Source organism: Cetorhinus maximus, chromosome 13 (assembly GCF_964194155.1).
Source record: "Cetorhinus maximus chromosome 13, sCetMax3.hap1.1, whole genome shotgun sequence".
NCBI lineage: Eukaryota > Metazoa > Chordata > Chondrichthyes > Lamniformes > Cetorhinidae > Cetorhinus > Cetorhinus maximus.
Window position 1 is genome coordinate 66,256,296 of NC_135891.1, and position 26,941 is coordinate 66,283,236.

The 26,941-nt window shown below is 42.4% G+C and overlaps 1 protein-coding gene across 1 annotated transcript; it reads right to left on the minus strand.

The window, feature by feature from the left end:
* Nucleotides 1-1,623: 1,623 nt before the first annotated feature.
* Nucleotides 1,624-25,034, minus strand: LOC144688658 (PRELI domain containing protein 3B-like). The gene is made up of 6 exons (XM_078555475.1): nt 24,886-25,034; nt 16,980-17,148; nt 12,754-12,843; nt 8,329-8,399; nt 6,901-7,003; nt 1,624-5,764 (listed from the first exon to the last, which is right to left on the minus strand). Exons 1-6 carry the CDS (start codon nt 24,915-24,917, stop codon nt 5,651-5,653), a joined length of 579 nt encoding a protein of 192 aa, XP_078411601.1. The 5' UTR covers nt 24,918-25,034; the 3' UTR covers nt 1,624-5,650.
* Nucleotides 25,035-26,941: the final 1,907 nt, after the last annotated feature.

Here is a 26,941-nt window from a genome sequence, read left to right on the forward strand (position 1 = left end):
ATATAATTCCAGCACAAAGTCACAACAGGAGGTGGGGGGAGGGTGGGTGCAGTATCACTCTGTGCAATGTTACCCAAATGTGATATTGCCCCAGAGCAATATCAGTCCAGGGGATATCCTGCCAGGGCAATGTCACTGCTCCACAGGGATGTCATTTTTGAAAAAGGTCACCTCAGGGAACTTGAATAAAAAAAGAAAATTCTGGAAAAATTCAGCAGGTCTGGCAGCATCTACAGAGAGGGAAACAGGGTCAATGTTTCGAATCCGTATGACTCTTCTTCAGAGAATTCCTTCTTCAGGGAACTTCTCTGGGGTTTCTGCAATGCTGGTGTTGTATTGGACGAAATTCCACAGAAACTCCCCTCCACCTCTATATTTTTTGTATTTTATTTTGGGAATTCATAGTTCAGCTGGATGGCATCAATCTAAGTGCCTGTTTTATTGTCTGGAAGGTTGGGTGAAATATGCATTTACTGAATCATGCAGATATCACTTTGAAGGGTAAGGAATCAACTCAGAGCACAGGCTGTTTAACAAGATCTGCAGATAGCTGCCATCAATAACACTGGTCAGCCTGTCAGAGTTGCTTTGTCTCAGGCAGTTCCTGTCTTGTAACTCTAGCTTTTATTGACCTTCAATTAATTGTGACATATTCATATTCCTGCTTCTCAGCTATCTATTCAAAGAATATGTGTAGCTATTACCCATATTCAGACATTTCAATTCACTGTTGGTGTAATGAAATATTCAATTTCACATCATGGATATGGAACCAGAGTTACTTCTGAGATGCATGTGAATTTGGGAACATATTGTCAGAGTATGCATAAGAAAGAACCTCCTGCCCCATTTAACCAAAAAACATTGCAATCTGGTTTAATGCCATTGTCAATTGGACAGACTTCAGTGGCTTGCAATTACTGTCTGGCTAAAATACAAAAGGGAGATTTATGCTTCAGTTGTGCAGAACCTTGGTCAGACCCTGTCTGGAATACTGTATTCAGTTCTGGACATACCTCAGGAAGGGTATATTTAATCTTGGGGAGGGGAGGTGGGTGCGGGGTGCAGTGCACGATTCCCCAGAACGATACTGGGGCTAAGAGTTTAAATTTGGAGGAAAATGGCATAAACTTGTCTCTATTCACTCAAGCATAGAAGGTTGAGGTGTGATCTATTCAATGTGTTTCAAATAATACAAGGATTCATTTGGGTAAAGGTAACTATTTCAGCTTGTGGGAGAAACCCAGTACAAAGGAGCCATAACTTAAAATTAGAGTCTGGTCTTCTGGGAGTGAAACCAGAAAGTACTACTTTAAGCAAAGACAAGTAGAAATCTAACTACCCCCCAAAGATTGTGAAATGCTATGCCAATTGAAGCTTTCTAGACTGAGATTTCTTTGTTGGATAAGGGTATGAAAGCATCTGGAGCAAAGGCAGGTAAATGGGGTTGATGTGCAGTAGATCAGCTGTGATCTAATTGAATGGCAGAAAGGATCGAATAGCTTATTCCTATTCTCCAAGTCTGGACTACTATATGTTCTCACATATCACTCAATAGCTTAATACTTAATGTGGCCTAGACAAACCTTCAAATCCAAAGAAATTCACAGACACAGTGCAATCTACTTTAAAAACACAATTTTATTGTCAGCAGTTTTGTTAAAAATGATAACTTGGCTGGACTTTGAAGTAGAATTCAGTGCTATTAAAATAAACACTATTCCATACAAAAAAACTCTTTCATGGAAATGAAAGGCAGCAGAGATATTACACAGGAAAATAATTTTTTTATAAAACTAACACTGTGTTATGCTTCAATTGAACAAGCCTAATCCAATGCTCACTTCTTTCTGTTGGTCACATTAAGTTAAACAGAACCTTTATCTAGCAAAACATTAAATAATAAATGTTAGTAGCAGCATATAAAAAATTGTCTTTTTGTAGCAGTACAAGATTCCAGCTCACAGGCCATTTTATGTAGAGAAGGGAACACAAGCCCAGGGAGGAATGTCCATTGTACCACAGCAAAACCAAATAAAGTAGGTGTAAGGATAGAGCCTGGAACAGTCCTCTGAACCCATTTAACTTACTAACATACAGCAGAATTCAGTGTGAAATTGTCTATTCGCTGATTACATCATTTTTAACTTTGATAACAATATTGGGTCACACTGCCTAATTAAATCTACGTCCATCTGAATCTTACTTTTCAAAGAATAAGCTTTAGGTATGAGGTGATGAAACACAGGGTTCCAGTCCTAAACCTCAGTTTGAAAGAAAAAATCATCTATCTCTACAGAATCGTAGCAGCCTTAGTATCCCTTGGGAGTCACTGAAATTACTGCAAGAAAGTATCTGTGCTGGTGTGAACTCTTCAACTGAGCTATCTACTGTAAAACAAAATACCACGGATGCTGAAAATCTGAAGTAAAATAGAAAATGCTGAAAACACTCAGCATCTGTGGCAAGAGGGAGGTAGGGTCAATGTTTCAATTCGATGGCCTTTCATCAGAACAAATTCTGACCTGAGTTAATCGACTTGAAACATTGATTGTGCCTTCCTCTCTCTACATATCTACTTTGTTAATCTCATCTCCCAGCTGTCCAATTATGTAAACTGGAGTGGAGTAGCAAACTCACCATGTGCAGTGACATTTTCCATACATTGTTAAAAGTGTGGCACTACTGAAAATGTTTGGCACAATTCTGCCCAGACAAAATTACAAGGTGAGCCTAGAAAATAATTATATTAAGAGAATTATTTCTACAGAATTGTTTAAATGAAAATTTGAAGTTTAGAACTAAGAAGTGAAGTTTTCTTATTGCGAGATATGCTGTGTGTGATGCAATCCTGAGTGAAATAGTAAACACCTGTACTTTAGTGCTGCACGTTAGGTCTCAGCATCAGATAGTAATGTTTCCATCAGTGTACTGAGACATATGCTGGTGAATGGAGACAGCTCAGATTTGTACCTGTCATTCTCTCTGTTCCGATGAAGTAAACCCATCTGCGCAGTAGCACAAGCTCTGAGTTTGTACTCCCTGTAAATATAATGGAGACTGAGTAGAATACAGTCCCTGAGAGCAAACCAAAATCCTACTGTACTTACTAATCATTTGGTACTATGTAAAATCAGTGGTTATGCAGCGAACAGCTCAGCAGCATCACATCAGAAGCCAAAAGTTCTTAACTCTCCAACAAAAATGTTACAGCAAGAGAGCTCAAAAAGATAAGAAGCTCTAAGACAGGACAGCCCAAATGAGATTCTCAACTCAAAACTGTCCTGTAGTTTAGAGATAAAAAGTCTATTAAAATTAAACAATTGCATTTGTAAAGCTTCTTAAACTCATTTTCAATGAGTTACTGTGGAGTAACTTATGTAAGGAAATGTACAGCCAATGTGACTGCAGCAAGGTCCCACAAATAGTAATAGATGATCAATTAATATTGCTTTGATGGTATTGAAAGAGGAATGTTAGCCAAGGTAGTAGAAAATCTCCCTTTGTGAAATACTGCCTTAGGGTCTTTAACATCCACTTGACTTGATCAAGTCTCACGAGAAGGATGGCATTACTGATTTCTGTGTAGCTAATGTGCTGGTGCTCAATGGAGTGGGGCTTAAACCCCAGCAACCTTCTGATCCTGAGGCAAGATTGCTGCTAACTGAGCCAAACTGACACTTTACTACACCAACTCTACAAGTTACATTAATCACTTTACATTCAGAACTGGAAACTGCTTTGTAACTAGAATCCTGCGAACACTAAATCAAATTCCATTTTCAAGTGCTTTTAAAATGTTAAAGCAACTGTTTGAAGTGAAACAGGTCACAAAGATAACAGCTTAGCTCCAGCTCAGGAATTGTCACATGGTGATCTGTCCCATTTAACTGTGATATTGGTTTGGTACAACAGAAGGATTGTTTCCCTGTAGTCTGCAAGTGGCTACAGGAGCATCCTAGATATCCAGCCAGTAGCCAAAATCAATATTGCCCCTTGGGGTCAGAAGACAGGGTCCTAAGCCTGGTCACTGAGGTAACCATGATATGTAAGGGTTATTACAAGGCCCCACAGAAATTCTGATAATTCAGAAGTAATGCGACTATGGGAGGTGAAGGAACTGCATTTCCTTCTGCTAATTTACTGCTGGATCAGACGATGTTCCTGTCAAGATGAAAAATAATTAACGAGCAAGTATCTCTTTTAAAAAGCACTAGATCAAAGTACCACAACATACAGGAAACCTTCACTAACGTTTCAGTGTGTTAGGAATGTCAACACTTCAATGTAGAAAATCTGTGGCAGCTATGTGGTATAATTCTCTCCAGGTTAAATTGTAAACACTAATGAAACAAAGATTACCAAAACCTGGTTACCCAGAGATTCACAGGAACTTTTCATACAAAACCATAACTGTAAAGTCTTTTTTGAGATTACGGCAATACCCTTGGTTTTATGATACAGACTTGCTCTTGACCTGAAGACTTCATTGCTAAACTTAGAAGCTCCATATTATATTGCTTACTATGTCAGAGGCCCATTTATTGAAGAATGTTGCACTGAATGACAGAGAACTGGATATAAGTTCCAAATGTTTATCTTCCCAACTTTGATACCGCAATTTTAAACACTCATGCCATGATACTTGCTATTTGGAACTAACAGTTGGGCTGTTAGGTGTGGGAGGCCAAAACAACAATATTTTCCAAGTTTTGATCACTTTGAATTTAACAGCACAATTATGCCAGAAAACCCCAAGTTAATCCCTTACTTCCAATAAGTCTAAATCACAAGAGCTTGTCCAAATTGCAGGTGAAATATTTGAGTGTCCTGTACCTCAACCTCTGCTCAAAGTTGCTAGGTGCTGAGTCTTGCTGGGTTAAAGATCAAAAGGATTTTGCCACTCTCCAGTGCCTCATCCACATGGTAGGTCACCAGTTGCGAAGACAAGACAATGAGCATCAGTAGGTTGTTGGGTGCCACAGCTGATCCAGTCCCATGTTTTCTAACAGGAGCTACTGGAAAGCAAGCAGGAATGGGAATACTGGCTGATTTTTCTGGTCTAGCATTGCTGAGGCTAACTGCAGCAAACCTACTGGCCACCTGGCTATGGAGTCCAGACGAAGGACTGACCGGATCTGTCTTCCTCAGTTATACAAGGTGTTGTCAAACTGATCCACCAGGGAGGGTACTGCTTTCTGATCAATGAAAGTGAGTGGCACAAACACAGCTTCATCTTTAACCTCTGCAAGTATGTGGGCCACAACATCTGAAATACTGAGATCACAAGCTCCTCCATTGCCAACTTACTGGTCTTTGCCATCTCTCAATTCTTTTGCCAACATTATGATATACCTAGTAATAAATATTAATACCCAGTACTTCCCTCTGTGCACCAGTTCTAATACATTCTCTCCACAAAACAAACCCTCCAGGAAACATCCTCACTGCACAGCTGGGACACAATTGTAATCAGCATGCTGCTGTATGGGGTGTCCCACTGAAACAGAGCAGGAACCAAACAAGTCCAAGCTGCTTTACGCTTCTTAGATCAGCAGCTCTAGTGAATGAGGGAAATTAAATGCACAGTGGGAAGCAGTCGGCTAAACAGCCCGAGGTGAGCAACATATTTCTCAACAACTCTCAGCTATTATTCCACTGAAGTTGCAGCCATCGGCATTTTGATACTTCCTCTTGCAGATGCTGCCAACTCTTCGATTTCAGTATTTAACTTGCGAATTACCCACTCCATTGCTTCTCGTCCCTGTGTAGAGAAACACAGACTGCAGCATTAAAACACTGGCTAAAACAGTGCAAGTCATTCATTAACTGTAGCTAAAGGAGCAAATAAACCAGCGCAGTAAGACCCTTTTGAAACCCCCTCCCCAAAACATCTCAGCCTGTCAATCAAATCATATAAACCAAAGTTGGACAATTTAAGGGGGAGCATTATGGGTGCTGCAATTTCCCCCAGTGCCCATCAGGCAGAAAGAGGAAATGGTGTGTTGGGGGGAGGAAGAGGGGGAAACAGAATGAGAAAAATCAGACAGAATCCCCATACCTGATCACAAAGAAGTGCTGCCAGGTGAGGACAAGATCAGGTCTGCCTTTTGTGCTCAACTAAGTGGGCTCTTACATCCCTGAAGGGTGGTGTGGTGGTAACGTTTAGTTATCTGGATGAGTTATCCAGAGGTCCAGGCTAACGATCTGGGGACACAGGTTCAAATCCCACCACGGCAGCTGGTTTATATCAATTTATTATAATAAAATCTGGAATTGAAAGCTAGTCTCAGTAATGATGATCATGAAACTATCATCAATTGTTGTAAAAATCCATCTGGCTCACTTTAGGGAAGGAAATCTGCAATCTTTACCTGATCTGGCCCACATGTGAATGCAGACCTACAGTAACATAGTTGACTCTTAACTGCCATCTGAAATGGTCTAGCACTACCTACAAGTTCCCCACCAAGCCATACCACCCTGACTCACAACTATATCGCTGTTGCTTCACTGTAGCTGGCTCAGAATCCTTGAACTCCCTTCCTAATTGCACTCTGGGTGCACCATGGACTGCAGCAGTTCTGAAAGGTGGCTCACCACCACATTCTCAAGGGATAGGCAACAAATGCTGGCCTAGCCAGCGATGCCCACATCCCATGAAATGATAAATAATAAAAAAAACATACAGAATGGCCACAGATAGGAAAAGAGATAGAGAAGAACTACCAGCATCCTTAGAACTATATTTAAAAGTTAGGGAAGAAATGTTGAGGGAGGGGGATGGGAAGGGAGAAGCACACAGGCTAAACTATTATCCTGCACAGGTAATTCAAAAAGAAAATAATATTTTTTCCATTGTGTCACTTACAACTCTGTTTTCCAAACCCTTATACTCACTTTATTTGCATTAGCAGAGATGCTGTTTGCCATTATTCCTTCCATGTAGCTGCTTAGACTGACCCCTTTTACACTGATTATAGCTTCTTGGGTAAGAATTGTTCTGAAACAACAAAACAGAATCATATATTCGAGATCCTATCAGAATGGTCTGTACCTTCTTGCTCTCAGTTAACATTATACAATTTCCTGGTTCACTTTCTACTCGATTCGGTAGAAAATCGCATGAGTTACTTCTCCTTCAGGTGACAAAGCAAACTGCCTTTCCACTGAGGGAAAGCCAACAGAAATAAGTCATGTGGACTAGCCATTGGTTATATCCCTTAACACAAAAAAGATCAGACATAGAAGGCAGAATAATGGAGAAAACCAAGCAGCAGATGCATCTTACAAGTCAATGCATTTCCATGGGTTTGTCACCTGCCTTATTCAACCTCATTGCCCAGTTATACTATTAAATAGCCAAGTTTTTAAAATGATAGAAAAGAGAGCAGCAACCAGAAAGTGAGCTGGAACTCTAGAGGTTGACTCTACAATTCACTACAAATTTCTGCTCTTAGCCAAATTGATGTAAGGGTGTTCACTCTCCATTTGGTGACTACAAAGCCGACAGTGGACTGTTGTTGGCCACCCAAGAGGAAAATTTGGAAGTCATCTAACAATGGAAGATTCTGCATGGAGGAGCAGTGAACACCAGGGTTGGTGATTGTGCTGAGGGCTGCCGGGCCGAGGGAAACGAAGGTACGGCGGGGGCTGGAGCACAGTGAGCCAAGCAACAGTGGGGCTGGAGACGGGGAGCCAGGTACGTCCAGCTCCTGCAGGGCAAGGTTTTGGAGGCTGGTGCCATGGTATGTGGGAAAGAGTCTGATTGAGTGTATGGGGGAAGTGAGAGTGTGTGGGTGAGTGAGAGTGTGGTTGTGAGAGTGTGGAGGTGAGTGAGAGAGTATGAGGGAGTGAGCGAGTGTGACTGTGTGGGAGGGGGTAGTGTGAGAGATTGAGTGTTGGGGTGGGGGCGGTGAGAGCCTGCCTTGCGCCCAGTTTCAAGTTTCCAGCTCACTCTCACCACCACACACCAACACATACACCCACTCACAGTGAGTAAGGGTGAGTGAGTGAGCACCCTGAGACTGGGAGTGAGCCAGACACACACACTGACCTCTCACATTCTGGTCATTTTTATTACTCTTTTTTAACTTAGCAATTTATTGCTATGACATTGCTGTAATTTAGCTTCGCAATTGTTTCTTTCCTTAAAACCTAACTTGTGTTTTTGAAATTCAGTTTATTATTGTGCCAGGCCTTAATTTTCTGAAATTTGCTCAATAGCCCCTTCAGTGAGAAAAATATGCAAATGTGCCCCCCACCCTCTCCCAAGGCCGAGCTAAAAGGTTGGACAAGCCTGCCGTATACTTGTGTGCGTGTACCTACTTTTCAGGGTCCTGTGGGTGGGGTTTATATTCCAATCGTTCATCCACCGATACTAGATTTGTTAACGTTATCTGCAAAATAATGCAATTAAGAACAGAATTGAAACATTAAGCAGATCATGTATTTGTAGATGCTCAAAAGAGTATACACCATTAGTGATATATAACATGGCCACCAATAAAATCCTATCAAAATGAATGGGGAACTGGGTGGTTCAGTGGACAACATGCTTGGCTTCACCTTGGGATTTGGTTCAAACCAGACCCAGATTGAGAGTTTGTCAGCAGACTGCAAGGGCAGAATTTTATGTTCCACGTGCACGCCTGACCCGATTGGGTGTAAAATCATGCAAGATGACATTGGACGAGAGTCCCGACATCATCGCGTACTTGCACGATATTTCACTCGGCGGACGCGCGCGAGAGTCGGAAGCGCGCTCACTGACAATTAAGCCCATTAACGCTACAATTGTCTCTGAATTTTCGTGGCCCCAATCTTGCGGTTTGCGGATGAGCGAATCGACTAGGCGGCCTTTACATCTTTAATGAAACCTTATCCAAGGGTGGGATGAAATCTCCATTAGGAAATAAAATAAAAAGAAATATCTGGAGACAGCATTTTTATGAAGTATGCCTTCAGGTGCTTGATTATGATGCATGGAAATTTTTTTGCAGCTTTTTAGAGCTTTATTTCATTATTTGCAGGTCTGCAGCCCCCAAAGGCAGCTGTCTTCCTTCAGGGAGCTCTCTCACAGCTCTCACCCACATCCACAGTGAATTCGTCAGCTGCCCTCTACCTGCCCCCCACCCCAGCACCACTGAGCTTTTCAGCACGCGTTTCATGCTGGCCAGCCAGCGTGAAATCATGGTTGGGGGCCCATTTCCCTGCCGCTCCCGGGCCCGCCATTCACGCACGCCCGGCGAGGGAAGAATTCAGGCCAAAGAGATGTCAGCTAGGATGGTCTTATTGGCATGGATCACAACATAAAACTACACCCAGTCTGGGAGACACAACACGTCGGCTGTTTCAGTAAATGGAAAAATCATCATTGGCGCAGCAGATGTTGCTGTTCTGAGGTACAGTGTCACAGTAAAGTGAGCTTTACATGATCACACTGTGGCATACTGCTATGGGAATAATAATGCTGAATTATATAGACAGACTTTACAAGAGGAACAGGCCATTTGGCCCATCAGGTCTTTGCTGCACAAGAGCCTTCCCCAGCTTACTAGATCTAATCATACCATCATGTCCTTCTATTCCTTTCCCCTTCGTGTACTTATCCAGCCTGCTTTTAGTGTATCAATGCTATTTGCCTTAACTGCGAGAAAAGAGCCCCAGGCTGTTCAGCCTTTGCTAAGGTATAATCTCTCAGTTCCAGTATTGTCCTTGCTAATCTTAACAGAAAAGATATAGAGGTACAGGAGAAAGTGCAGTAATGTGCAGACCAGAACTGTGCAAAGTGCTCCAACTGAGATTCTCTTCATTATTTTCTGGTTCTATTACTCCACAAATGAATCGCAGTGCTTTGTTTTCATATTTTTATGGCTTTGTTAACCTGTGTTTCTACTTTGAATGATTTGTGAAATAGAAAAAAATGCTCTATTCTAGTGTTAGAACTGATCACTGCAATAAATACAAAGATGCAGACAGAAAGGGAAAGATCTCTTCAGCTTGGTGCTTCTTTTCAGTGCACTTCAACTTGTGCACTGTCACACCATCTCAAGTGCCTGGAATTTTAGACTGTGGGACACCAGAATGATGAGCATAATATTCATCAATCCTTCACATTGAGCAGCAAGAACAATTTGCATTGCAATAATCCGGTTATTTGTCAACTGGCACCAGAAATATATATATTTTTTATTCTTTTATGGAATGTAGGCATCAATAAGGCCAGCATTTGTTGCCCAAGAATTGTTCTTGAACTGAGTGACTTGTTAGGCCATTGCAGAGGGCTGTTAAGAGTCAACCACATAGGTGTGGGTCTGGTGTCACATGTAGGACAGACCAGGTATGAATGGCAGATTTCCTTCCCTAAAGGACATTAGTGAACCAGGTGGGTTTTTACAACAATCGACAATAGTTTCACAAACAGACTAGCTTTAAATTCCAGATTTACCCAGCCTGCCTTTCCAGATTCCATCAGCTGCATTGTTGGGATTTGAACCCTTGTCCCCACAGCATTATCATGGACCTCTGGATTATTAGTCCAATGACATTACCACTACACCACCATCTCCCCTGTACATTATATGGTTTCTTAATTGCATTATTTTGCAGATTACGTTAGCAAATATTGACCATAAAGGTGCTTTGATTTAAAAACTCAACCGGTTCACTAATATTCTTCAGGGAGGGGAATCTTCTATTCCTACAGTAACTGTTTCCACTGGCAGGAGAGTCGGTAACCAGAGGGCATTTTTAAGATTATTTGTAAAAAGAAGCGGTGAGAAGTTATGACCTGGAATGCACTGCCTGAAAGGGTGATGGAAACAGTTTCAATTCTAACTTTCAAAAGGGAATCGGATGAATACACGTAGGGGAGAAAAATTGAAGCATTATGGGGAAAAAACAGAGAGCGGGTCTAATTGGATAGCTTGTTCTGTATTGCCAGGTTCTACAATTATAGCACCTTTAACATTTTTGAAAAGCCTCAATTTCAGAGAAGCGCATTCAGTCACAAATCAACACTGTGTCAAAGATGGCTACATAGGATGATTAAAAGCTTGGCTAAAGAGATTATTTTAATGTATTAAAGGTGGAAAGAGAGGCAGAGGGGTTGAGGGAGGGAATTCTAGAGCTTAGAGTACAGGAAGCTGAACACATGGTTGCCAATGGTGGATTGGTGGGAGGGGGAGGGGTAATTTTGTGATGCATAAGACACCATCATTGGAGGAGCAAGGCCTTAAGGGGTTTAAACACTTCAATGAGAATTTAAAATTTGAGCATTGGGATAGTGGAAGGCAACGTAGATCAGTGAGCATGTGGGTGATCACGGTGTGGGGATAGATTCTGGATAGCAAGTTTATGAAGGATGGCAGGCAGCCAAAAGGGCATTGGAATTATCAAGTTTGGAGGTAATAAAAGACAAGGATGAGGATTCCAGCAGGAGATGAGCTGAGACAAGAGCAAAGTCAATTGATGTCAGAGATAGGAGAGGGTATGGAGTTGGAAGCTCAGCTTGGAATCAAAAAAGGTGCAAAGGTTGCAAAAAAACTGTTCTAACCTGAGAGAATGGGGCGGGTAGGGGACAGAATTGGTGGCAAAGGAACAGAGTTTATGCCAGACCTGTCACTTTTTGTCACAAGCAGGTCACCTAACATTCAACTGGGGAAAATCACGGCTCATCCAAGGCTGAATGTTAAAGAAGTAGCCTGACAACACAGAGGCAGTATAGGAGTTGAATGGGTTAATGGAGAGTTGGAGCTGGGTGCAGTCAGCATATTTGTGGAACTTGGTCCCACGCCAGTCAAACTCCTGTATTGGTCAAGTATACAGTGATTAGATATTGAGCAGTATGGAGTTGGTGACACTGCTTTTGCATGAACCATAACATTGAATAAGAGAGTATTGACCAAATTGGAAAATCAGACAAGGTAATGCCTGAATGTTTAAAGTTCCTCAGATAGCCAATTGGTAAGACACTATTCTGTATCACATTAAATCATACACTATAAAGTCCCAGCCCAATCTGTGTCAAGTTGAGGTAATATTACCACAACTGACCTCAACATCCCTGGACTAGAATAGTGGAACAAAAGTGCCAATTCAAGCACCCACTCACCATCCAAAGGCACCATGGAAAATCTGCACTTGATAAGAATCAATTGTGTTCAGATATGATGCCATTAATTCAAGTAGTTGGCTGACACGGACTGGAATGCCAACAGGCTGCTGCCAACATGAACCATATTGCAGCAACTATTTGGGAGTACAATACCCAAAGATGTCTGCAATAAGCTTCCTGTTATAGAATAAACGCAAAATGTCTTAAAGTAGACAAACGTAATAAATAACAGACCAACTGTTGATTAAGATGATGCAGTTGCAATGTAGCAAGGCCAGTGATGAAAGAATCCCATTTAATTGGTTGGTTTATGCCTGCTGCTCATTGGACAAACCGGTTGTGACAGGAACATGCATTTTGTGTGATTTTTTCCCCAGCACACAGGTTACAGCACTCAAGCATTTACAATGGTCATGGTTTGCTGTTATGTCTACAGAAGGAAATGCAGTTCCAGAAAAAACTGCACCTTGTACACTGAAAACAGGGTCTGCTTGTTTCAGAATGTGGGGCTGATTGCAGCCAAATATGGAGTTCCTGAAACTATGCGATATGTCTGGTCATATATTAAGGCTCCCGTTATCCCCTCATGCATACACAGTGGGAAATTATGTCCTAAGTCATGTTACTTGACTAACATTTGCGGACCTAAGCTCCATGGTCCGTTTCGCGGGATCTACGACAGAATGTTCCTGTACATACGTCCGTGTCCTCGATGCACCGATGAGCTGGAAAATGGGAAGAAAATCAATATTTTAGATTAAAAAACTTAATTCTTCCACCTGTCATTAATCAGAGCTACAGTGAACTTACTCCATTCGAGACAATACAGCATTTGACAAGAACGACCACTGTACAGTACGGCAAAATTAGCTGCATGACCACTCCCCAGCCACATGGGTTGTAAGTGAGACAGTCCAGATTCCTGACGCTGCACTTTACAGACACAGCTGAGATGCCCTAGCAGTTATCGCTTGTCAAAGCAGGGAAAACCATTTCTTTTGGGTTTTTTTTGTAACATCTTTCCATCTATGGATGGACACACGGCAAACAGCCCATTTCAGTTGGGATGTCTTCATATGGCGCACCTTTGCTGATGACCGAAGGGGCTAATCCTTCAGAGGCAGATTGTGCCACAAGTTCCAAACATGAAGCTACCAGGTGTCATTGTGGGTTGTAGTTTTTGGCGCTGGAGTCTGTTGCCAAGCCGCTGTAGCCACTGCTCATTGTGGTGGCGCATGCCAGTCCACAGGAGGTGCCGCCATTTTCCTCAGTTGTCAGCTAGTGACACCCAAGTACGATAATTGACGTCTAAGGCACTCATGTCACCCTTGCAAGTATCCTTGAAGAGCAGCTTTGGGCTTCCTACTAATCTTCTGGCTCCAGCTACCCCACCATACAGAAAGTCCTTGAGGATGTGACCATCTTCCATCCTGCTCAGGTACATCCACAGGATATGTGGGTGTGAGGAGCCAGAATGGGAGGGGTGAACTGTAACACTTGTTTAATTATCAAACTCCTCTCTCCCTCCCTTTTGTTTTAGTAGTTAAACATAAAGGTGTCAAACATATTTATTCGCCTCAGTCAGCAACAGAAACTCCTTATTCACCAGTAAATTGTTTAGGCACTTGCAGGGCTATGGCAATAGAGTGGAGGAATGTGACTGACTGGACTGCCTACAGGGAGCCAGCATGGACTCAATGGGCCGAATGACCTTTTGTACTGTAAAGACTGACTAAATAATGGACACAGGGTATTAGGATAAGCTGTACAACAAATAAGGGAAGTTGCAGATTATTTTTTTTTAAAAGGAGTCGAGATGGTGTTCTTTTACTCCCAGTTTGTGATGCCATTCCATCTACATCTTCCACAAAATGATTTACTTACCAAGCTGTAAAAAATGGACACCACGACCTCTCCTATATGTGGTAAAATGGCACACTGCCAGTACCGTAGGTTGGTTGGAGGGGGGCAGTGGTGCTTTCGAGGGGGTGGGGTGGGGGGTTGTACAGTTGAATCAACTTCTTTCAATTTAATTGAAAGAAGAAGGGATTCTGTTTTATAAAATAGTTTTATTTAGCAGAAACATAAATCTCATGTGTGAAACGCTTGAACAGAATGTGACTGAGTGGTAAATTGACATCACCTAATTCAAAAAAACACCTCCAGCTGGGTTAAACTCTTGTACTTAGACTAAAGCAGTGAACTAGATTCTGACCCTGAATCTAACTTGAGGAGCAATGTGTTAGAGGTCACTAGACAAGGAATCACATGCTATAATGAGTGAACAGGAATCACATGCTATAAAGAGTGAACTTCCCCACCTTCTCTCCTGTTCTCAGCTTTTTGAATGAGTCTAAGTAGTAATTTGATCCACCCAGTCACTGAGCATGAGTCACAGTGAAGGGCTTGAAAGGTGACCTTGAGTTATTTTGACCTGCTTTTGCACACATTAATCAGTTGTGCAATAGCAGGGTGCCTGATGTGGAACTACAAAGTGAAGTCATACGCAACCAATGTAACCTTTAACATACATTCCATGACAGAATCAAAGTCCACTGCCATTTCTACTACAATTGACTGAACTTTACCCTTTGTCATAAAAACAAAAAGCTAAAAGCTACTGCGGATGCTGGAAATCCAAAACAAAAACAGAATTACCTGGAAAAACTCAGCAGGTCTGGCAGCATCGGTGGAGAAGAAATCAGTTGACGTTTCGAGTCATCATGACCCGACTCGAAACGTCAACTGATTTCTTCTCCACCGATGCTGCCAGACCTGCTGAGTTTTTCCAGGTAATTCTGTTTTTGTTTTACCCTTTGTCAGTCTGATTTATTCTGCAATTCACTCACTGGATAAAATTAATACCGATTCTGTGAACCTAAATCATTTAACTCCATCCAATAGGATTCCATTCTTTTAAAACTTCATCTTTCCTCACTCAGCCATTATATAAAGTGCTTCCTTGTTTTCAGAGTACAGCATGATATACATAGCCGTTCACAGTAAGTTGTAGGTTAGAATGTCCCAAGCCTGCATAGTTCAGTGAACCAAACATGGTTCAGAGCTCTGAATAGAGCACTCCTTATGGGCACACTGGAGATTCATCCTGGAGGACAGTGGAAGTTCTGGAATACAGTGGTTCTTGTCCCTTAGATTGTCAGATGGGATCATTTAATTAGTAGGCTAATAAATTCTTTGTGGACAGTTTTGGCGCTCAATGTGCGGCTGTGCAATAAAATTTTAATCCATTTTCATTTAATTTACACATGTCTCAAACTGTGCATACCAACAAATTCCAGTGCTCTAATTTGGAATGTATCTACTACATATTTAAATACTTTTGCCATGCAAAATTTTAATGAAACTCTATTGGAATGCTTAAGTAAATGACAAAGTGTTGTGTAAATGGCAGCTATTTTTAATAGGACTAAGAATATAATGATATAATATCTACATATTTATTCAGAATACTCCCAAGAACGGATAAAAGAAAAAAAGTGCAGAGCATTCTTATCTGCTATCGTTTCATCCCATGCCTTGTGTGCGGAAATCTGATATCTCTCTCTCCCATGCTACTGATTTTAAGTTGTGATATAGTTCTCTCCCTGACTAAAGATGCTGCTCACACAAGTCTTCCATTTATTTTGAGGCTATCAGAATCCCATACAACAAATTCAGGTTGATGGATCTCTGGTCTCAACTGATTCAGGTCATTAGAGTGACAAATGTAAAATGCAGCTTGCAGGTGACTCTGGAGATTGATTCTGGCAAACGGCAACAGTTTGGGGTATGCTCTTGTACTTGTCCCCAAGTTCATCTCTAGGATATTTTAATTGCACTATCATGGGCTGTGGGTGACTATATTTGGAGAAGTGGCAATTAAAACATGTCATCAAATATAGTAACACAATTCATAACGCCACAAGGACAGGACACTGACTTGTTAGGCAAATACTGTGGTACAAGAATTGGTTTCAAGTTAGTAAAATGTACATTTGCACAGTACCCCTGGCATAAGCATCACTGGAATGTGTGTCAGGATGAGGTGGGGTATCTGGATATTAGGCATGTGCCCTGATTGCTAGGGACTTCTGCTGGGTGATTAATGGAGCTATGATGCATTGAGCAGGGTGAGGGACTGGTGGGTAGGAAATGTCATGTGAAGATGGATTTACTGACCTGGAGCACCCATGTGAGGTCATTTGAAAAGGGAATTGGATAAGCACTTGAAAAGGGAAAATTTGCAGGGCTATGGGAAGAGGGTGAGGAAATAGGGCCAGTTGAATTGCTCTTGGAGAGAGCCAACACGGACACATTGAGCTGAATGGTCTCCGTCTGTGCTGCAATCATTCTAGTCTATTCTAGGGAGAGCGAGAGACAGCTCAGTATTTTAGAGGACGTTGAACAAAACATAATTAACAGTAGTGAGAAGATAACAGAATGATTAGTACTGGGAGCAAATGACAGTACGGTGAAGCAAGGGTCTTAAAATGTTTTTGAAAGCAGGATAAAATGAAGGTATTTGCAAACAGTGTTTCAGAGAACAGGTACATGATGGTTGAAACAACAGGGCAAAATCAGAAGGATAATAACTGCCAGGTTCCTGTTAGTCAAAGAGCAGCAGTTGTGTAGGATGGGGATCACCTCATTTATACTTTTAGCTGCAGACCAAAGTTTTCTCTACGGGACTTAAAGAGGAAGGGTCCAGTGGCCTTAAAAATGTTGAAGGATTTTTTGCTCGCAAAAAGAAAAAATGTTCAATATATATTCTGTATATCTTGGGTATTAACCAAAATGTAGGTTCTTCTCCTTACTACCTAAAAGAGAGTGTAACAGCCCATAGCTGAAGATCAATACTTACTGATTTGACAACAGACGGTAGCCCCCATTCTGTGCTGAGCAGTCTCTGACTATGCAACTTGCCTTGGTCATCAATATGTCGATCTAATACATCCACTCCTACAACACACGGATTCATGGGATTTGGGTACTTTTGCATGGCAGCTTTAAACACAGTTTCCCATGGGTGGCTGGAGAAAGAAATACAAAGAAAAAGAAAAAAATCAGACTAGAAAAGTGTACAGGTGAATTTTGGCTTTGAAAGGAGCAAAGGAGGGGCAAAGCAGAACTCTGACAAGTTATAAACGTCAACTCAGGTGTGCACTTTCTAGTTCAAGCATTAGTCTCTCCCTCAAAACTTTATATTTCGCTCTTAATTCCTAAATTGGATAGTTTTCAGACATCTGGACATTTGAAAATGTGAACATTGTATGTCAAAAAGATTCTATTATTTCCATCGTCTAGAATACAAGGCACTAATTTCAACATTATTTTTAGAATCTGAAGCACTGGACTTCCAGAGATTAACACAGGGCAGAAAGACCTTTAAATTATCATTTTCAGTAAGGATGCTGTATATCTGAACCCGATCAATATTAATCGTTTAACATGCTAAAAAAATATAAAAGCTGTACTTGATATACAAAGGTGTTTGCTGTGAATTTACAATTTAAAAAAAAAAAATCAGCACTAGCAAGGCAGATAATAAAAAGGAAGCTGTGAGAAATTCAGGGAACTATAAAGAGGATGAAGAGAAATGCTAAGAGGGTGTATCGAAGAACAGATGGAAAAATGACAAGAAAGAATTTCTGTGGCAAATGATATGGGAAGGGCCTGTGAAATGAAGCAGCTTTTATAGTAAATGGTAAATGGTGAAGAAATGGCACAGGTAGTAAGCAAGTAATCTAACAAAATGGATTTTGAGATTACCGAATGACTAAGGGGCAGATGTAGAAAATTTAGTGGGAATTACCAAAGGAATAGCACTAAAAAGAAACGAGTCCAACATAAATTGAGCAAATCAAAGGAACTTGATGGTTTGTACTCCAACATTCTGGGGGGAAGCCAAGGGAAAATAGAAGCCTAATATAAAACTTTTCCCGAATTCTTTGGAAGAGAAAACTGTGTCAAAGGAATGGAGGGTGGCAAACATGACACTCATCTTTAAAAACAAGAAAGAAATAAACCAAGAAATTGTGGGCTAGTTAGTCTCACTGCAGTGATTGATTAGACAGTGGAGTGTGCAGTATGAGATAAAATTACAAAGAGATTGGAGAAACAGGTCAACCAGGGCCAGTCAACCTGGGTGTCTTAAAAGCAGGTTGAGTTTGACTTAGCTTCTGGAATCCTTTGAAGAAATTAAAAAAAGATATAGAGGCGAATTCAGTGAAATTGGTTTATATAGATTTTAAAAGATTTGATAAGAAATTTCTGCGAGGATCTAGGAATAGAAGGGAACATGACACTCAGGTAGAAGTAGTTAGAGGGTAGAAACCAAAGATCGAAGCCAAAAGGTATGTCCCAGTGCATTTTACTTCCTGGTTAGCTGTCTGTGAGATTATTTCAATGTGATTCATTACTTAGCTTACTTGATGACATCACTGCTGCTGGACCCCTGGAGATGTTCTTGACTTTTCACTAGATACAAACTAAAGTCAAGAAAGAAGAAATCTATGCCACCAAGATCATAAGATCTCTGTAGGCAACTCTCAAGGTCAGTGAAGATTTGTCATGGCACAGTCGATGGTAAATGCTGAGCTGCTCAAATCCCAGAGGGAAACTTGAAACAACTGCCACAACTTGTTTTGCAATTTGTATAAATTTCGAGATGCGTACCTTGAATTCAGTAGTAATAAGGCCACCGAGTCTTATAGGTTTCCTACAAAACTAAATTAAATCTTTATTAATAGAAGAAATGATTTTAAGCACATACACAGATCTACAAATTACTATGATAACTTCTATAATTCCCAGTTACACTCGCTAAGGCAACAGTAAGACACATTGATTTAAAAAGACCCAGGCAAAGAAACACGATACCCTGAACAATCCAATTCAAAGTGAGTTTTCTTAACTTCAGTTCTTGGTACGCAGCACCTTGAGGCTTAGATGCTGGTGGCTTTTCACACTTGTTAGATCTTAGAATGCCTTGCCTTGCACACATCCTTCTCTCCTTTATCCATATTTTCCCCTTTGAATGCAAAATCCTATTGTTTCACTATGCCTTTGGACTTTACCTCTCTAATCATAAAAATCTCTCATAGTACCAATTTTACCAGTAATTTTGGGGAAAAATAAGCACTGTTCCTTAACTTCTCCAGGCTAGATGAAACATTTCACACCTCCTAGAGATCAATCTAGTCTGGTTTATTTAAAAATGCAAATGTTCCCTTTACACCTATGTTTACCTACTTAACATTTCAAACCTTGCTTATGTTCTGTTACATCAAAGCCTTCAGACCAGCTGCCTTTAATTCAATTAAGTCACACACACACACACACACACACACACACACAGACATAGACTAAGAGCCCACTATCACTACTTTACAACAAATTCCAATGACATTTATTTCGAGAGGACTAGAATATAAAATATAAATATAAAATATAAAAGCAGGGATGTGCTGCTGAGGCTTTATAAGGCTCTGGTCAGACCACATTTAGAATATTGTGAGCAATTTTTGGGCCCCTTATCTCAGGAAGGATGTGCTGGCCCTGGAGAGGATCCAGAGGAGGTTCACGAAAACGATCCTAGGAATGAAAGGCTTAACATATGAGGAAGGTTTGAGGACTCTGGGTCTATACTCGATGGAGTTTAAAAGGATGAGGGGGGATCTGATTGAAACTTACAGAATACTGAAAGGCCTGGATAGAGTGAACGTGGGGAAGATGTTTCCATTAGTAGGAGAGATTAGGACCTGAGGGCACAGCCTCAGAGTAAAGGGAAGACCTTTTAGAACAGAGATGAGGAGAAACTTCTTTAGCCAGGGAGTGGTGAATCTATGGAATTCATTGGCACAGAAGGCTGTGGAGGCCAGGTCATTGAGTGTATTTAAGACCGAGATAGATAGGTTCTTGATTGGTAAGGGGATCAAAGTTTACGGGGAGAAGGCGGGAGAATGTGGTTGAGAAACTTATCAGCCATGATTGAATGGCGGAGCAGACTCGATGGGCCGAATGGCCTAATTTCTGCTCCTATGTCTTATGGTCTTATGGACATTATGAGAATTATACCTTCTTGACAACTGCTGTTGCTTCACTACTCATCACGAAATCCAGGTCATTGTCCCAATGTCTTTGACGTATGCTGTAATCACCAACAGCAAGATCTTGTCACATTTGACTTGGCATTGTTAGCCTACGTTTCCAGCCAGGGTGTGGCAGGGTAAAAATATGGAAAGCCTTGAATTTTTCCCTTCCCCCTTAATCATGGAGACCCATTATTTTAGGTTTCGGAACGGAGATTTTTAGCTTGAACAATTATGGCATCACTGAGAAACCCCACTGGAAACTCTCCAGAGAAACATTCTTTCAGCAATGAATGCTAACTGGACACTATCCAAGGCAGAAAAATGCTGAAGTAACAAGCTCACAGAAATACGTGACCAGTTCTAACTTACTAATTACATCAGACAATAGCCAAGCTGGCAATGACCGGTCTTCATGACAAAAGAATACAATTATAAATGTTATCAATGGCAGATGATTTAATTCAAAATGAACAGTATTTCATATTGAAATTTTCCACTCTTACAATTTTTCCTCCTTTAAGCACTAATGATTCACTAATGTCGTTCAGGGAAGTTAATCTACCATCCTTACCAAGCTCTGGCCTGCACATGACTCCAACCCAAAGCAACATGGTTGATTCTTAACTTCTGCCCAAAATGGTCTTCCAAGCCAGGTAGTTCTATCAAACCACTGCAGAAAAGTTGAATAAGAATAAAACCGGGCAGGCCACCCAGCATTAACCCAGCAGTGGAAATGACAAAGGTGCACCATGTCCAGTCAACACTTCAAAGACCTCCTGGGGGATTGTGCCAAAATTGGGAGAGCTGTCCCACAGACTAGTCAAGTAACAGCCTGACATAGTCATCCTCACAGAATCATACCGTACAATGCCCCAGACACCACCATCACCATCCCTGGGTATGTCGTGTCAGGTCAGACCCAGCAGAGGTGGTGGCATAGTGGTATACAGTCAGGAGGGAGTTGCCCTCGGAGTCCTCAACATCGATTCCGGACGCCATGAAATCTTATGGCATCAGGTCGAACATGGGCAAGGAAACCCCCTGCTGATTACCACCTACTGCCCTCCCTCAGCTGATGAATCAGTGCTTCTCCATGTTGAACACCACTTGGAGGGAGCACTGAGGGTGTCAAAGACACAGAATGTACTCTGGGTATGGGACTTCAATGTCCATAATCAAAAGTGGCTCAGTAGCATCACTACTGACCGAGCTGGCCGAGTCCCAAATGACATAGCTGCTAGACTGGGTCAGCAGCACGTGGTGAGGGAACCAACATGAGGGTAAAACCCACTTGACCTCATTCTCAGCAATTTATCTGTTGTAGATGCATCTGTCCATTACAGTATTGGTAGGAGTGACCACCACACACTCCTTGTGGAGACGAAGTCCTGCTTTCACGCTGAGCATACCCTCCATTTTGTTGAGTGGTACCAGCACCGTGCTAAATGGGATTAATTCAGATCAGATCTAGCAGCTCAAAACTGAGCATCCATGAGGCACTGTGGGCCATCAGCAGGAGCAGAATTTATTAGAACCACAATCTGTAACCTCATAGCCTGGCACATCCCCCATTCTATCTATCATTACCATCAAACCGGGGGATCAACCCTGGTTCAATGAAGTGTGCAGGAGGCCATATGTCAGGAGCATCACCAGGCATACTTAAAAATGAAATGTCAACCTGGTGAATCTACAACACAGGGCTACTTGCATGCTAAACAGCAGGAGCAACATACAATAGACAAGAGCTAAGCAATTCCACAATCAATGGATCAGCTCTAAGCTCTGCAATCTTGCCACATCCAGTCATTGCAATGAACAATTAAACCAGTGATGGACAACTAAACTGCAGGAGGCGGCTCCACAATATTCCCATCCTAAATGATGGGGGAGCCCAGAATTTCGATGCAAAAGACAAGGCTGAAGCATTTGCAACAATTCCCAGCTAGAAGTGCTGAGTGGATGATCCATCTCTTCCTCTTCCTGAGGTCCCCAGTATCACAGATGCCAGTCTTCAGCGAATTCGATTCACTCCACGTGATATCAAGAAACAGCTGAAGGCAATGGATACTGAAAAGACTATGGGACCTGATACCAAGCTACAGTGAAGACTTCTGCTCCAGAATTGCCAAGCTGTTCCAGTGGCTACAAAAGTGGTATCTACCCCTCAATGTGGAAAATTGCCCAGATATGTTCTATCCAAAAAAAAAAGCAGGACTAGTACAATCTGGCTAATTATGGTCATTGGAAGTCAATCATCTCAGCCCCAGACCTTAGGGTAGTGCCCTAAACCCAATTGTCTGTAGTTACTTCATTATTGGCCTTCCCTCCATCATACAGTCAGAAGTGGGGATGTTCGCTGATGTTGCACAATGTTCAGTGGCATTTGCAATTCCTTAAATACTGAAACATTCCCGAGCCTTCATGCTGCAAGACCTGAACAACATTCAGGCTTGGGCTGGTAAGTGGCAAAAGGTGTGACTCGCACCATACAAGTTCCAGGCAATGGCCATCTCCAACAAGAGAGAATCTAACTATCTACCCCTAGACATTCAATGGCACTACCATCACTGAACCCCCATTATCAATAGTCTGAGGGCTACCACTGACCAGAAACTGAACTGGACCAACCATATAAATACTGTGGCTACAAGAGCAGGTCAGAGGCAGGGAATTCTGCAATGAGTAACTCAGCTCCCGACTCCCCAAAGGCTGTCCACTATCTATGAGGCACAGGTGAGATGTATGATGGAATACTCTCCACTTGCTTGGATGAGTTCAGCTCCAACAACACTCAAGAAGCTTGACACCATCCAGGACAAAGCAGCCCACCACATTAAACATTCAGTCCCTCCATCACTGATGGGCAACAAACACTGGCCTAGCCGCATCACGTGAATAAATAAAAAAAGCGTTCAAATCTTCTTATAGAGTGCACATTCTCTAACATTCAAATACACTAGCCCCAGTCACTTGGTGATCATGTATTTTTAAGATGGTAATCTAGCTGTAATGAGACATGCATTAAATAATAAATATAATCATTTAGAAAGTCATTTTTTCCTACACTGTAAAAGTATACAGAAAAGGTGTAATTTCATACTAAAGCTGGACACAAATAAATCCTGCTTTGGTGAGGAAATCTGCGAGCATGTGGTAATCTGCAAGCCTCCCTCACCCATGGCAATTAACCTGTAAACTAAAGTGAAGTCATTTACAGTAAAGCTGCTTTGTAGATTTAAAACTGCAGGCCAATTAAAATCATTTGACATTCTTATTATTCTTCTATAGTGCACTGAATGGTATAATCTCTCATTATAGCATGACACATTGTCCATTTTACCTGAAGCAGCACCAGATCCGCCAGTTTGTATAAAGTCAATACACAAATTGCCACATAGAGCACTTGGAGTGAGTAAATTAGGAGATCAAATTACAGCTCCAAACTAACTATGACTTGGACACACAAGATTTTGTTGCCACAACAATGCAAAACACATTTTAACTATTGAGAAGAAGCATTTGTGCTGACTGTAAAGTACCAGCCAAGTAAATTGGACTGTGATTTATCAAGTGAGGTGTTTAACAGATTCAAACAGAAAATACTTTTTTTAAACAAAAAGCATTTGTCCTGTCAAATTCTCCTCTACTTGGAGCAAATTCACAGGCACAAGGTTTCCTGATGGCCCGTCATCATGTGTGTGGCCCACCAGCGAGTATCAGCAAGTTACTGGGCTGAGGATATAGGATCACCACACAAGGTAATCCTGTCCTCCCAGCAGCAAGCTCTGGCTAATGATTCTATTCATTCACCCGACTTCCCAAAGCATGGCAACCAAGTTAGGAGTGTGATGGAGTACTCTCCACTTGCCTGCATGAGGGCAGCTCTAACATGAAACTCGAAACCATCCAGGGCAAAGCAGCCCACTTGATCAGAATCCCATCCAAAGCCTCAAATATTCACTCCATCCACCATCAGCTCACAGTACAATTTACAAGATCCACTGCAGCAACACACCAAGGCTCCTTGGACAGCACTGTCCAAACCCACGACCTCTGCCACCTAGAAGAAGGGCAGCAGATGCATGGGAACATCAGCACCTGCAAGCTCCCCTCCAAAGCACACACCATCCTGACTTGGAAACATATCTCTGTTCCTTCACTGTCGCTGGGGAAAATTCTGGAACTTCATAACAGCACTCTGGGTGTGTCTACACTACATGGACTGCAGTGGTTCATGATGACAGTTCACCACCACCTTCTCAAGGGCAATTAGGGATGGGTAATAAATGCTGGCACAGCCAGAGACATCCACATCCCAAGAATGAAAAAGAAGCAACAGTGGCCTTCCATTCATCTTCCTGTAAATCCAAAATACTAAAGCGGATCGTTTATTCCAACAGTCTGAGCCTGAATTATACTGAATCACTGACTTCACAGCTCCCTCTCTCTAGAGGTCAGCACATGGAGGCTGCTGTCACCTTGACTGTAATCACAGGCTGACTGAGCATCGCCAAAAGGACCCGGACCCAGGCCCGGCCCGGTCTGGCCGCCCTTCTCACCCACTAACCCGGGTGGGCCGGGGGGAGAACAGCAGCACCCACTCCCCGGCTCCTGGCGCGACCCTGAGGCGGGGGCCTGGTGCCAGCTCCGGTAATTGACTCTCTCACTCACTTAAACACATGCTCCGAGGTCCAGATCTTCATTTTCCCAGTTATCTCTGTCCGGATCCGCGCTCTGAACCCCTACTGGGAACCCTCAGCACACAACCCGACCGGCCCGCCACTGACGCCAGCACGCAGCCCGACCAGCCCGCCACTGACGTCAGCACGCAGCCCGACCGGCCCGCCACTGACGTCAACACGTAGCAAGACCAACACGCCACTGACGTCATCACGTAGCCCGTCCGGCGCGCCACTTACGTCAGCAGACACACCTTCCAGGCCGCCATAGACATCGGCACACAGCCCCATCCGCCCTCCACTGACGTCATCACGCAACCCGCCCTCCAGGCCAACCAACCTTCAACTGGCCCCGCCCCCCGGCTGACGCCGGGCTTGTGCGAGTTGACATCATTATGTTGATGGGTACCTTGAAAAATTGCTGGAAAAACTCAGGTCTGGCAGCATCTGCGGAGAGGAACACAGTTAACGTTTCGAGTCTGTATGACTCTTCAACAGAACTAAGTAAAAATAGAGAGGAGGTGAAATATAAGCTGGTTTAAGGGGGGGGGGGGTGGGATAGGTAGAGCTGGATAGAGGGCCAGTGATAGGTGGAGATAACCAAAAGATGTCATAGACAAAAAGACAAAGAGGTGTTGAAGGTGGTGATATTATATAAGGAATGTGCTAATAGGTGACATTAAGGGTAGAAAGCAGGACGAGCAAGGTACACATAGCCCTAGTGGGGGTGGGGGGAAGGGATCGAAATAGGCTAAAAGGTAGAGATAAAACAATGGATGGAAATACATGTAAAAAAAGTGGAAATAGGTGGGAAAAGAAAAATCTATATAAATTACTGGAAAAAGGGGGATCGGAAAGGGGGTGGGGATGGAGGAGAGGGTTCATGATCTAAATTTGTTGAACTCAATATTCAGTCCGGAAGGCTGTAAAATAATCATGAACTCTCTCCTCCATCCCCACCCCCTTTCCCATCCCCCCTTTTCCAATAATTTATATATATTTTTCTTTTCCCACCTATTTCCATTATTTTTAAATGTTTCCATTTCCAGCATCCGCAGTTTTTTGCTTTTATCTTGGAATAGAAATGAGGTAGAATAAGCTGGATGAGAGGGGTGGGACAGGTAGAGCTGGATAGAGGGCCAGTGACAGGTGGAGGCAAAGGAAAGATTGCCAAAGATGTAATAGACAAAAGGACAAAGGGTGTTGACGGTGATGACATTAGCTAAAGGATGTGCTAATGGTGACATTAAGGGTAGAAAGCAGGATGAGCAAGTGAGAAATGGCCCTAGTGGGGGTGGGGTGGGGGTAAGGGATCGAAATAGGCTAAAAGGTGCAGATAAAACAATGGATGGAAATAAATTTAAAAATAATAATAGAAATAAGTGGGAAAAGAGAAAAAAAATAACAATAATAATAATTATTGGAAAAAAGGGGATCAAAAAGGGGGTGAGGATGGAGGAGAGAGTTCATGGTCTGAAGTTGTTGAACTCAATGTTAAGTCCGGAAGGCTGTAAAGTGCCTAATCTGAAGATGAGGTGCCGTTCCTCCAGTTTGCGTTGAGCTTCACTAAAACATTGCAGCAGGCCAAGGATGGACATGTGGGCATGAGAGCAGGGTGGAGTGTTGAAATGGCAAGCAATGGAAAGGTCTGGGTCATGCAAAGTGGTCACCCAGTCTGCATTTGGTCTCTCGAATGTAGAGGAGACTGCATTGGGAGCAGTGAATGCAGTAGACCAAATTGAGGGAAATGCAAGTGAAGTGCTGCTTCATTCGAAAGGAGCGTTTGGGCCCTTGGATGGTGAGGAGGGGGGAAGTAAAGAGGCAGGTGTTGCACCTTCTGCAGTTGCATAGGAAGGTGCCATGGGAGGGGGTTGAGGTGTAGGGGGTGATGGAGGAGTGGACCAGGGTGTCCCGGAGGGAATGGTCCCTACAGAATGCTGACAGGGGGGGTGAAGTTAAGATGTGTTTGGTGGTGGCATCATGCTGGAGTTGACGGAAATGACAGAGGATGATTCTTTGAATGCGGAGGCTGGTGGGGTGATAAGTGA

Excerpts from the sequence above, each read along its gene's own strand:
- LOC144688658 (XM_078555475.1), bottom strand. The coding sequence starts at position 24,917 with ATGAAGATCTGGACCTCGGAGCATGTGTTTAA. Across the intron at positions 17,149-24,885 it reads ACCTCGGAGCATGTGTTTAA|CCACCCATGGGAAACTGTGT; the intron begins GTGAGTGAGAGA and ends TTCTTTCTCCAG. Across the intron at positions 5,765-6,900 it reads TCTCTGCTAATGCAAATAAA|GGACGAGAAGCAATGGAGTG; the intron begins GTGAGTATAAGG and ends TTCTCTACACAG.